This window comes from Tachypleus tridentatus, chromosome 3, assembly GCF_004210375.1.
Source record: "Tachypleus tridentatus isolate NWPU-2018 chromosome 3, ASM421037v1, whole genome shotgun sequence".
Lineage (NCBI taxonomy): Eukaryota > Metazoa > Arthropoda > Merostomata > Xiphosura > Limulidae > Tachypleus > Tachypleus tridentatus.
Genome location: NC_134827.1, coordinates 15,284,963 through 15,298,295, shown reverse-complemented (window position 1 = coordinate 15,298,295; position 13,333 = coordinate 15,284,963). Strand labels below are relative to the sequence as shown.

General features: G+C 29.7%; 1 protein-coding gene across 11 annotated transcripts in view; it reads left to right on the top strand.

Annotated features, from left to right (window-relative positions):
• Positions 1–13,333, top strand: part of LOC143246409 (partitioning defective 3 homolog) — a 122,426-nt gene that overhangs the window by 75,156 nt on the left and 33,937 nt on the right. For 8 of the 11 annotated variants that reach the window (XM_076493065.1, XM_076493062.1, XM_076493067.1 and 5 more), the window contains 7 exons: positions 400–586; positions 1,895–2,040; positions 3,844–4,020; positions 6,836–6,933; positions 9,011–9,088; positions 10,824–11,143; positions 12,421–12,558. In XM_076493065.1, the coding sequence (XP_076349180.1) occupies positions 400–586; positions 1,895–2,040; positions 3,844–4,020; positions 6,836–6,933; positions 9,011–9,088; positions 10,824–11,143; positions 12,421–12,558 (1,144 nt within the window). The remainder of the gene's footprint in view (positions 1–399; positions 587–1,894; positions 2,041–3,843; positions 4,021–6,835; positions 6,934–9,010; positions 9,089–10,823; positions 11,144–12,420; positions 12,559–13,333) is intronic. The other 3 variants (XM_076493068.1, XM_076493071.1, XM_076493073.1) reach the window with 1 other exon arrangement.

Genomic DNA, 13,333 nt, shown 5'->3' with positions numbered 1-13,333 from the left:
ACTTCAGGCAAAGTTCTCAAGTTCAGTTGGCAACAATATTTTATTTAAACATGTATTACATCGTTGATTCTTACACTCAAGAATCTTCTAAACATTTAGAGAGTAAGCGGGAATATTGCAACACATATTTAACAGTATAAGTTACGTACATTTGTAATATATATGTATATATACATATTTAACTATAATAAACATGGATATTGAATATATAATAGTAAATCTGTTGCAATGCATGTATATACACAACATTCAAGTACTTTGAAATATATATATCAAATTTTTATACATAAAACTGTAGCAGGTGGTTTATTTTAAAGTCCGTTGATATACAATAAAAGAACTTCCAATAACTTTATTATAAAGACTGATGTAAATTTATATTTTATATTTTACTTGTAGATAATTGCCATCTATGAAGAGCAAGGTTCTCCATTTTTATCTCATAATGGAGGAGATGGGACAAGTGCCAGTTCTGTGGGAACAGAAAGTCCAGACATTTTTAAGGGAAGTGAAGATATTCATAATGAGAGGAAAGATCCATGCACTGAAAATGATGTTGAGATCACAGCTGACCACATATCATCTGGTAAGGTTATCATTTCTGTGATAACTTTAGGAAATACTTGGTGAAAAGAAAAAAAACAACAATTAGCCCAAATTATTTAATTTTTTTGGCATTATTCTATGATTCTTTGCAACCTGTAATAATGTATTTACAATAATAAATATGATTTTTTGTTTGGACAACCAGAGTGAAGTTTGAACACCAACTAAAATGATAAGGAATAACATAGTAGACAGTATATATACAAACTAACACAAATTCTTTACATACTGCATACCAAGTATTTGAGAATACTGTATAAATGGTGTATGTGTAATGATTTGTTTTTCAGAAGTATTTTGAGTACTTTAAGATTTTGCTGCATTTATATTATAATACTATAACCTGCAGAATTTTGAAAATTCATTTTGAATAACCAAAATCTGAATGTATATATAATATTTTGCACATGGAAAAAACAACTAAGATATACAGATTGAGTTACACTATTCAGATCTCATCAGTCTGTCTTTATTTTGAAAACTGCTGATTATTGTTTATTTGTAAACTTAAACTAGTGAGAAAATGACTGGAAGGTAAGAAGTGAGAGTTTTTATGAACCTTTCAGATCAAATTTCAAATTGGATTTATTTTCCTACAATTTTTAAAATGTTTCTTTTTTAACATCTTAAGTGTGATATTGACAGAAATTTTCTTCACTGTATTATATATTTATTCTGTGTTTTTTATTTTGTAATATTGTGTATTGAGGATGTGAAGTGGTTTACAGTTAATATGGGCCTTAAATGTGTAAATGAGAAGTCTAGATTTTTAGTTCTGGATAAGATAGAATACTTTACATTGTGAGCTGTTAAAAGTATCGTCTAGCTAGTACACCATTTTGATTTTGGAATCCAACTGTGTTTCAAACTTGAGCTGGATTTCTGACCTGGTGTTTGTTGTGAACTTGTGGCTATTGATTTATGTTCATTGTGTGTTATAAAAATTCTGGGTAGGAGTTCAAGTACATGTGATGGTAAGAATAGGTGGTAGTCTGTTTTTGGTACATGATTCCATTTCATTGTGATATGATCATCAGGTCAAGTCAAGATTCTTTGAATTAAGAAAATGATTCTCATACTTTTGTGTTAGAATATGTTGATAGTTTTGTCAAATGTTTTTAATGGCAAAAACAAGCAATTATGGTCATTGCAATTAGCCATTGGAGTGCTTTTTGTATGATACTGTCACAGATGAATGAACCTTTCACAAAAATCTTATAAGTTAACTGAATTTCTTTATAACAATTAAAGAGGACATTTTTTTAACTTAGTGATTTTTCTTCCTTAGGTGTTACACCACTTCATGTAAGAAGAGGAAGTGAACCAGCTCTTAACTGTATCTCGCCCAATCCAGCCAGTGCTGACCCAACCAAAAGATGGTCTGCAGCAGTCATCATGGACAATGATACAAGTGGGACCTCAAGATCTGTGCAGGTATGAATTTTTATGGTAATGTGTTTCTCAAGTATTTTTTAGCTTTTTAACACATTAAGTTTTAACACACACACTCATTCAAAGTATATTAAATAACAGTCAGAATAACCTAATGTCTACAAATTTAATTTGCATTAAATGCCGTTTAAATTAGTCTTAACTGTTTTAATTATTACAAAATATAACCTCTCCTGGTACATCAGCAGTAAGAATTAAAAGTTTGGTGTTCCAAACAGTACAGTTTTATTTTCAAACAAACAACATCAATGACAAAATATAATCCACATGATCACAAATGCTAATGTTAAATTACTCAACTTTGGAGTGAACCAAATTAGATTTTCCACATCCTAGTGAAATTATAAATGAAACATGGGAATTAGATATTTTGTACATTACTATCTACATTCCCCTTACCACTTGAAATCACAAGTATTTATTATAGGTTTTCATGGAAGGAAGATATATAACATTGACAACTTTTGTAAATTTTCTCAAAAAAAACACTTTTGAAGCCAGAATGAGTGGAGAAATTATGACATAAAAGGGACTAAAGTCTGTCATGTAGAAAATATTTTCAAATTGTAGGCAAAGTTCTCCTGTTCTTTCAAGGAAAGGTAAAGATGTCTGAAAAAGAATTGATACAAGAGTACTAAAGTTGATTTAACATACTATTAGAATTTGACAATTAAGGGATCTAACTACTTATAAAGTTTAAATTTATTATTGAGTTGGAGCACTCAGTATGAATGTATAATTGTTTATGTAAGCAGTACAAATATACTTAGTTTTTACTAGTGTACTACATTTTATACAATTACATAATTTTTGGCTACAACAACTATATGTGACAGAAATGATAAGCTTTGTCTATCATACAGGAAAGGGTTAAGATTCCTTTGTATTAAAAGATTAACCAGCCTACAAAAAGTTAAAATCAAAGCATTAATGAAACTTGGTTTTGAAGGGATGCTTTTAATCTCCAGGCCTTTAAAGCTGAAAACATAAAATACACGATCACTTTGTTCTTGGACAGCAATATGTGATTTTAATAATATTTTTGTTGATGGTTAGGGTCTTTGATTCAGCCTTCTGGTAGCGGGTTTGATTTCCCAAGCATGCTCACTCTTTCAGTTGTAGGGGCATTATAATGTGATTTTCAATTCCACTTTTCATTAGTAACAGAGTAGATCAACAGTTGGCAGGGGGTGATGTTGTCTAGCTGCCTTTCCTCTAGTCTGTCACTGCTAAATTAGGAATGACTAGCACAGATAACCCTAGTGTAGCTTTGAGCAAAATTCATAACAAACCAACTCAACCTTGTGAGTAAACATGAGCCAACTAAAACTGTATTCGTCAGACATTTAATTTTGTTTTGTCTTAGAGGCTGATAACTTTGACCATCAGAAAGTGGTTCCACATGTTTACCATTTCACCAACTAAAGATCATATTTGTAACAGTGAATGTCTGCTACTATCAAAGACTTAAAATCATCAAGACAAATGAGTTGCCTATTTATATAGATTTTTAACCCTAACTTCTGAAATAATAAGACAGTTAAATACCTTATGTGGTAAAGTATTTAAAGTGTTACTGATGTAAATATCAAACTAAGAAAACTAATTCTGTAAAATTGTTGGAAATCATTTGGCTGTAGATCAGTTTCACTTTAATAACATTAATATTCAAATGTTGAAAACAATTTATAATCCTTTTTATTACCTTTCTGTATGACAAAATTGTTTATGAAGTTCAAACAGATTCTTTGTCTGTCTTCTTCACAAAAGTTTTCTTCTTAACAGAGGAACAGTTTAGGCTCTTCTGAGAATGAATTGGCTGATAATGTAGCAGAAGATGAAACTGAAGAGGAAAACATGGGTTTTTTAAGAGTTGGTCAAGGTTCTGAAAGGTTGTCTATTTTGGGCAGTGGCTCAAATAACTTGTGCTGGAAAGCAGCAGCTGATGCACAACTTCTCAGAGTAAATAAAAGTTTGATGTATTTTGGTAAATATAAACAGAGACAATAATTTAATGTAGCTTTAACTTTATCACAATGGGTTACTTGTTGAAGGCCGTATCATTGCATTTGTGAACTAATGTCAATAAGTTTGGTATCAAACTGTAGATAATAATTCAAATTTTAATAGTACACCTAATTAATATATTAATTTAAATGTAAATATTAAAAGAACACACCTAAACAGTGATTTTTTTGTGAGTTGCTTGGTATTTTGAATACACCACTGGTTCAAATTAGATGCTTGCAACATCAAAATACTAAGTCTGTATTTTTGTACAAATTAGGAACTCAAGTTACCAATATTTGACAAGCTAGAATATAAAATAAAAATATTAAAACTTTTCATTTTGCTGAGATATGGTTTATGTACCGACTCAAACATGGTGGCCCCATTTACCTCTTCCCATTTTTAGAAGTGGTCCCTTGCATACACTAACTTCAATATATATATTCAACAGCTTAGAATTTCCTCCTAGTGTTTTCTCAGGTGTTAGAAGCTGTTTTGTTCTTTCAAACCAAGATTTCAGATAAGTAGATTGTGTGTTTAGTCTGTAAGAAATTTCATATTTTTGTTTAGACTTTACTACAGCTTATTTACTAAGCTTGATAAATTATAGTAGAATTCTGTGGTATAGATATAGTAATTTATAAATTTCTGATTATTCAACTGTATATATTAAATATTTAAAATTTTTTTTGTTTCTTATCCATCATGAGTGAAATTATAAAAGGCTTATTAATCTCCCTCAAGCACAGGTTGTTGGGAGAAGAGATAATTGTTTGCTATACTTCTTGGCTTAATGTTCTATATTTCAAGAAAAATAAGTAACTTGTTTCTAAATAATAGTAATTTATATACATATGTAATGCATAATTGAAGTGCGATGGTATATTAAAAAATATTAGTATACTAAAACATAGCCAGGAAAGGGTCACTTTGTAAAGACTAAAGGTTAGTTTTATATTATTAGATACAGTAACATGAGTGCATGTGTGCCAAGTCAATGCAAGTTTTGTAATGTTAGCCAGGGACAGCTGGAAAGTCAATATAATAAAACTGTTTATATGTATAAATATATAAAGTTATGAGACTTTAACTATTAAGACTAAAAATTTGTATTTTGTAATCTGTAGGTATTCTAGAATGAAAAAAAAAACACAATTTGTATTTATTTTCTGTTTCTTTTATGGTGGTTATGAGGTTGTTTAAATTGACAGACCCTACATAGTTAGGGTAGAGAAAATAACATACAAAATATAAAGTCTTACTTAAAACAAATACGTTATGTAGTTAGGAGGTTTTGAAGACTAAACAAATAATATTTGAGATTTTTGGGACAAAAAATATCTTTTTAATCCTAACATGAAAATCACTTCACACTTGGACTAGTAATGAAACAGACTTGATATTTTCACAAATATATCTTACGTAGAAGTACTTCATTAAAAAACCTAATTTTTTGTGTACAGAAATTTGTAACATTTACTAAAAATCTAAAACTTTGTAAAGGTATACATAAAAAGTTATAGTATAAATACGTAACGTGTGCTAGTGTGCATACAAACTTGTGTAGGTTATTCTGAGCCCATCATGAAAGGGTTAATTTCTTAAACCCATAATTTTTGTGTTTCCTGTCACTGATCTGAAATTAGTTTCAGAAAACAGATAAATGCTTCAGTAGACTTCTGATCTATTTATAAAAGGTAGATGATAACATGGTTTTGCTTAGTTTTCAGTAAAATAGATATAAGTGTTATTTGATACTGTCGCTGTATGATGAAAAAATTAGGTTTAAGGAGTTAAAAAATGGAGTCAACCATTAGAAACACCATTGCTTAGTAACTGCTGAATTTTCAAGTAAGCAGTCTCTAGAATATGTTATAAAATTTTAAATAATTAGTTCAAGTGAATAATTATTTCATAACACAATAAGAATATAATAGTGAATAAAGTCTTTCTTTTAATGCTTTAATAAGAACTGAAGAAAAACTGAGGCTATGGTTATTTAAGTATTGAGATAGGAAGCTTTTAGAAGTAGACTTTTTTTTTGTCTTCACTAATTTTTGTAAGCCAGATAATGTAAAAACCACTTCAATGAAATACATATGAATGGATGTACCATTAAATTATTTCTTAATATTTGATAATTTCAGACAATACACTAAATACAACATTGATTAGCATGTAACAAAGTTTGAGATTTGTAAGTAAACACATTGTTTGCCTTCATTTACTGTGCATAAAACTGTTAGATACTCATGATTGATTTGAATCTTCATTAACAGTTAGATGCAACAAACACTGTATGGTTTGGCATTTCCTTCATAGAAGTGCATTGCTAAGTAAGAATCAGACTTCAACTGTCATTTTGCACTTGAGAGACAAGTGAGCTAGTAATGTTGACTAAATAAAATATATCTAGGATATTCTGTATTTACACAAAGAGTAATTTACTTGTTTTTTGTTTTTTGAAAAAATTCTGAATTAGTTTGTCTCAAAATAAAGAAATTGTAAATGGGTTTTGAACCTGAATTTGAACAGAATTTTGCCCTTTATGCAGCATGTTTTTATTTTGGTATAGTACTTTTGAGGTGTAAACAATAAAAGAAATAAATAAATTAGAATTTTTTTAAAAATTGAATTCATGGAACAATTTCTTGATGCTTTTGCATTCTTGGATGAGAAGAGTGTATATAGAAAATGACAAAAAGTTTAGTAAACTGTAAAGTTAAAATATGTGTGATCTTATAAGCTTTGTTTTCTAAAAATCTAGAATCAGGATGCTAGAAAAGAACCACTTGGTGGGCCGGGAACATCACCTGATCAGTCAAGAGATAGAGACAGTGAGTCATCTGGTGGAAGTGAGGACAGGTTAGCTTTATTTAAATGTTATTTTAACACTTCCTTTAGGCTTGGCGAAATTGAACAAAGAAATTTATTTTTATTTATTGCAATATCTAGTGTTTACAAATTTTATTGATTAGAGATATATGTATTTCCATCCTGAACTTCAAATTTCTCATTTCATGTTACAATGTATAAAATATAAGATTTTGCTAGGAGAACTGATTTTCAACTTAATTCTTATAATTTGTTCTTAAGTTAAAACTATATAAATTGTTATATGGTGTAATAAGTTGCCACATAATATTAAATTTTGCCTTGTTAGTTAGTTTTATTCTCAGGTAAACTGAATGAACAATTCAGAAAACAATATCTTGGCACTAGCCAGATATCTTTTACAATCCATGAACAGTATTGGTGGATACCCTTTAATATGATTTGGTCAGTAAGTTTGTGTTATTTGTTATTATCCTTTGGACAGCCATACAGAATGTTTAATAGCACATTTTATTCTGAACACAAGAGATGCTATCTTTTAACTTGTAATTTTGTGTGTTGTTACTTTGCAAACATACACAACATTCTGTTGTTGTACTATTCTCTCTCTAGTAGAAGGCAGAAATAAGTTGTTCTGGTTTTCTGTATACCTGATGTTTCTAAAGACAGCATTATTCTTTATTTTGTAGGTTGTTTTTTTTTGCATCTTCTCACTTTTATCCATAAGGTTTTTATACCTACAGCCTGAATGAATTATCATGTTTACTAGAACATCTTAAGGTCTGTCGAATAAGAAGTTACTGTCTGCTCTGCTAAGATGGTGTATTTGCTAAATATATTTGTATGTTTTAATACATTTACCAGTAAGTTCAATACTTGTGTATTGGATGAGAATCTGTGAGAGACTTTTTTAAAAGTATTTAAATTTTCACTATACTTTCAAGTCACTTCTGGATTTTCAGCTAGTCTCATTCTAGGTTGACCCATTGCTCTCTCTCTCTTTGTTTGTCCTTATCTTTAACACACTATGCACATATTTTATTTTGTTACTGTTGTTTTAGATATGTCACATTTCTTCATTGTTTCTAGAAACTCTTGGATGTGTCTCTGTGAACAGTAATCTCCAATCACAGATTAGAGCACATTTTCTTTCAAATTTTATAAATCAGTTCACTAGTGCTACTGTTCGTCTTTCTTTTATATTCTTGTTTTCAAGCTATTCTAAATTTCTCTTTCAGAGCTGTTTGTAGTCACAAAGGTAATTTTTCTTCTTCTCACAGTGACATTTTCCAGGGGTTAATATCTTTTTTTATAATACTGTTACTTAGTCTCTAGCATATTAACAGTATTTTCACAATTAGAATAAGTTTAGGCTTGGGTGAAGTTTTCTGTGATACTACAAATCCTTTATTTTTCAATTTATCTTGTCTGTGCTTTCTTCAGATTCATAAAATGACTCATAAGTAGATGTGCTACTGATTTGGCAACCTGTATAGACATTTTAAGCTGTATGTCAACAACCCAATCAATTTTATTTCCATAATAACTTGAACAACCCTCAGTAAAAATACTGCAGGATCAGAAATATTCAATTAAGACAGTTTATCACACTTTGAAATATTAGAACATAAAGTTAAATGCAAAACTTCTTGATGCCACCATTTCTGCAAAATATTTCACTTGTTACATACAGCACAAATAGGGAAGAATAAAAATAAAATATTTGAAAATATTCAACTACATTATTATGAAGTATTCTAGCTATTAGAAGATAAGCAAGTTTGTCACTGATAGTATAAAGGCACCTCCAAATTATTTGTTCAGTATTGAAAATAAATTGCTACTAACTCCGAACACTAAGTTAAATTGTTTTGTGCCTAGTGTCTCAGTATGTATGTCTTTGTCAAAAGTGTCTTTTTTTTTTTATACAACAATACAGTTGTAAAATGCTTATCTTTAAAACTTAATTTATTTAATGTACCATGAACATTAAAGCTGTAATACTTCCTTTGTGAGCTATGATAATTTATTCAGTTTTATGTTTTGTAGGTTTTTAGTGGCTGTTTTATTGATTTAGATTGTTTTGGTATTGATTTTAATTTTATAGGGAAAATCCTATAATCCTGAAGAATGAATCAGGACCTTTAGGTATCCATGTTGTACCAGATTATGACTCAAATGGGAGGTAAGTAGTAATTAAAACAAAATGTCCTTACTGATGTTGTTATGGTACTGTTTCAATTGGTTTTATTAAAATCGAGATTAGTGAATTGATTCTCTTTACTTCCACCATTTATCCCTAGTTTCCTTAATTTGCATTTTCTTTTAATCTTAACTTCTCTTGAGATTTTTATATAATTGATAACATACAATTATGCTTTCTATCTGAAGTACCTTATGCAATCACTGTTAATACTAGTATTTGGCATTAATGTAGGTTACATAACATCCACTTTGATCATTTTTCCCTATAGCACTTCGAAATGGAAACTTGTTTTTTTTTCACTTCATGATTCTTATGATGATGCTTTTAGCCTAACTAGTAGGTTAAATTTCTTTTGATTCAATTTTTTTTACTTCCCTTTTCATTTACTTTCTTTGAAACTAATCTTTGACTGGGAAATTTAAGATTTCTTTCTTTCAAAAATACTTTTTTCTTTCTGATTATCAAATTAATTCAGAATTTGATGTATCATGCATGACGGGAACATTATTGTGCCTCGTCTGAGGATTTTCAAATTAAACCTATCATGATGGGCCAAAGGTCATATCATATCTCATTTGTTGATTTGCATTTAAAATTTTATTGAACTACTATTTTATGAATCTATGTCAATATGTTTTGACCAAATTAACATTATAAATCAAATTTTAATATTATACATTAATTAACTTTTTTTTAATTAAACAGTAGTCCTAAATATTTATTTTTGTGTCATATGGTATGTTTAATGCAGTATTGGTTTAAATTAGGTGTTTGATGTTTAAATACAAAGTCTATAGTTCCTTATGAACTTGGAATTCAAATTACAAATATTGACAAATAAGAATGTACTGTCTTTTCTATTTGCTGAGATATTGGTCATGTACTGAATCATTCTCACTGGTCCAGCTCACTTTTTTCCATTTTTGGAAACTTTCTCTCATATAAATGTCTTGAGTTTTTATTCAGGTACAAACTTTTAGCTCATAACTCCATCTCTTGACTGATTTAAGATCCAATTACAGCTGTGGTTATTGAAGATTCCCTCTTTTTATGGTTATAATTATTTTTAAAATGTTATGGAGTGAACTTTCCAAGTGAGGCATTTTTCTATTTTGTTGACCTGAAAGGACAGATTTCTGGGAGAAATCTGATAGGTCTTTATTTAGAAAAGTTCTCACATGTTTACATCCAACTTCATGATGTTCAGTCTTTCTTTCTTTTTACTTGACTATTGTACAGTCTTTCCATTGATTACCAACTTAAGACAGCAGAAATTCCCTATGTAAATCTAATATCTTGTATCCTTTTGCCAATACCCTACCACTGGATCAGTTATTATATGCTACTTTTCCAGCTTGAAGTTGGGTTTAAGATATGGTGTGGCATGTTCTTTGAGCACTTTCCTTTTAATTTTATGTCAGTCCATAAATTGTAATATCTATATATGCCCTTTGTATCTTCAGAACTTAAAAGAAAAGGTAAGAAGACTCAAAACTGAGTAAGAACAATTTATTTGGATAAGTTGAATGAAAAGAAGACAATAACTTCTTATTTTTTCAGTTACAGTTTTTAAAAAACAGTATACATATATTATATACATATATAATAACATTTCATTGCTGTACGTGTGCATCAACACAGTTATGTAGTATTTATACAGTTTGTGGATAGCTACAGTATGAAATAAGGGAAAATTTAATATTTCTTGTAATAGGGATATGGGACTTGTGGTGCAGGGAGTCGAACCTGGTGGCAGGATTGATCGAGATGGCCGACTCCATATTGGAGATCGTATTGTTGACATCAATGGGCAAAGTTTGCTCCATGTTAGTTTCAAAAAAGCCCAAGAAATATTTAAGGATGCTCTAAGAGATCCAGAAATTAGGATACGCCTGGCAAAGAACTCGTTGTCCACAGGCTCTGCTCAAAGGCCTAAAAAACCTCCTCCTCCTGTCTACCCAAAGCCCATAGTTCAGAGGAAGAGGTCTAATAATGAAGAAGAAAGAACAGATCTAGTGGAGGGACAAGAACGAGGTATGTTTTTTGTTGTTGCTGCTGTTTGGTTTCCAACAAAGGGAAATACATTTGGTTACAGGAAGCTTTGAAAAGACTTAATGAGAAAAATCTATTTAATAAAACCTACTCTCTGTTTAGAGTGCTCTCTTTGTTGGTGAAACTCAACTTTGTGTTGATTATGTTCATATTGGTTCAGTGGTTTGTCTCTAGCTCAAATCCCAGTTGAGTCTGGATTTTGTCATTTGTTTTTACTATATTTATAGGATGCTCTTTGAATACTTTGACCAATACAAATACAATTATAGATGAAATAAGGAATTATATATATATAGTAAACACAAGTAACTGTGTATCACAAATATCTCTTCAATGCAATAGATGGTGTTACAATACATAGTTATTGATGTTTTTTACCTTCAGTAAGAGATTTTGAAAAATTAATTTAAAACATTTTAAAACATGAGCATTTATTAAGGAAACTTTATACTGAGTTTGTCCTTTACTGTGAAATTCACTGGATTTGCTGCCTCAGTTAATTAATTGCAGGACTAGATGTTTGACAAGGTTGGAACATTTCTTTGGGAAAAAGTTTTTCACACAGTGCAGTCTATAAGGTTTTATCAAGAACAACATTTAAACATAACATAAAATGTAAATAAGTCAAAATTCTAATCGAGGACCACACCATTTAAAGGATATAACCAAATATATATAAGAAATGTCATTTTCATGAAGCAATATAAAAACGATGAACATTCCTTATTGATATATTGTTGCAATAATGTAATTAATTTTTGGAAAACATGTTCATAAAACATTTGTTTACATTTAATTCCAAAAGAAAAATTATTGAGCATTTATGGTGTTATGATGAGAATTTGGCTGTTCTGTATATATTATCTTGTGCATCTAAAGTTAAATATACATGTAGTGGAATTTTCTCTTACTGTTCTGTAGATATTATCTGGTATATCTAAAGTTAAATATGCATGTAGTGGAATCTTCTCTTAATGTTCTGCAGATATTATTTGGTGTATCTAAAGTTAAATATACATGTACTGGAATCTTCTCTTACTGTTCTGTAGATATTATCTGGTGTATCTAAAGTTAAATATACATGTAGTGGAATCTTCTCTTACTGTTCTGTAGATATTATCTGGTGTATCTAAAGTTAAGTATACATGTAGTGGAATCTTGTCTTGCTCCTTTGACTTGTTTCTATTTGATTAAAGCATGAACAATTTGTAGCAGTACAAGTGCTTTAATGAATGTTTTCTTTCATTAATGTTTTTCAGGAGGTTTAAACACTAAAGTTGCTACAGTAACTCAAACAAAAAAGATACCATCTTCTGTGCCAATAAGTCATAAGAATATTCCTCTCACCTCAAACACAAGAAAAATTGGACGAAAGATTCCAATACAGTTGACAAAAGGTAAGCTCTTCTGATTATTGATTGGTTAGAAAAAAGTATATAAAATTAAAATATTAAAACAGTTTTCTCATTTACTTAAGAATATAAAATCAAGAGAAATTTCAGCTGCAAAGAGTCTTCAGAGTATTAAATATACACTAGCAATATGTGGATTGCAGGTTTAAATTCCTGTCACTGAATACACTCACATTTCAACTGTTGCGACATTTTGTTGTGACAGTATATCCTGCTATTCATTGGTAAAAGAGTAACCCAAGAGTTGACAGTGTGTGGTGTTGACTAGCTCCCTTCCATTTAGTTTATCACTGCTATGTTAGGTATGGCTAGTGTAGATAGCCTTTGAGTAGCTTTGCGTAAAATACAAAGCAAAGCAAACTGAATTCTTGAGCAAGCTTTTCAATGTCAGATAAAATATAGTTTTTCATTGAAGAAAAAGTTGACTAATCTTACTTGGCACTAAAATACATATGAATATCAGTGGAGTACTATAACCAGGAATAACATTAGCTCTTGTCAATTTGGTTAAAATAGGGATATAGAATATCATCTAATAAATCTTTGTATGTCTAAGTAAGGAAGTATATGTAGCATTAACTATAATACAAGAAATATTAGCTCCTCATTGAACTACAAAACCCATTCTGTTACCACTTAAACCCCCAAAACTTTAACTCTTTCTGGATCTGCATATTAGATTAAAAATTTATGTTAAAACAATAAATCTAACCACTACGACAGTTTGTATTAAAAACATATTTCAGAATTGATACTTTAT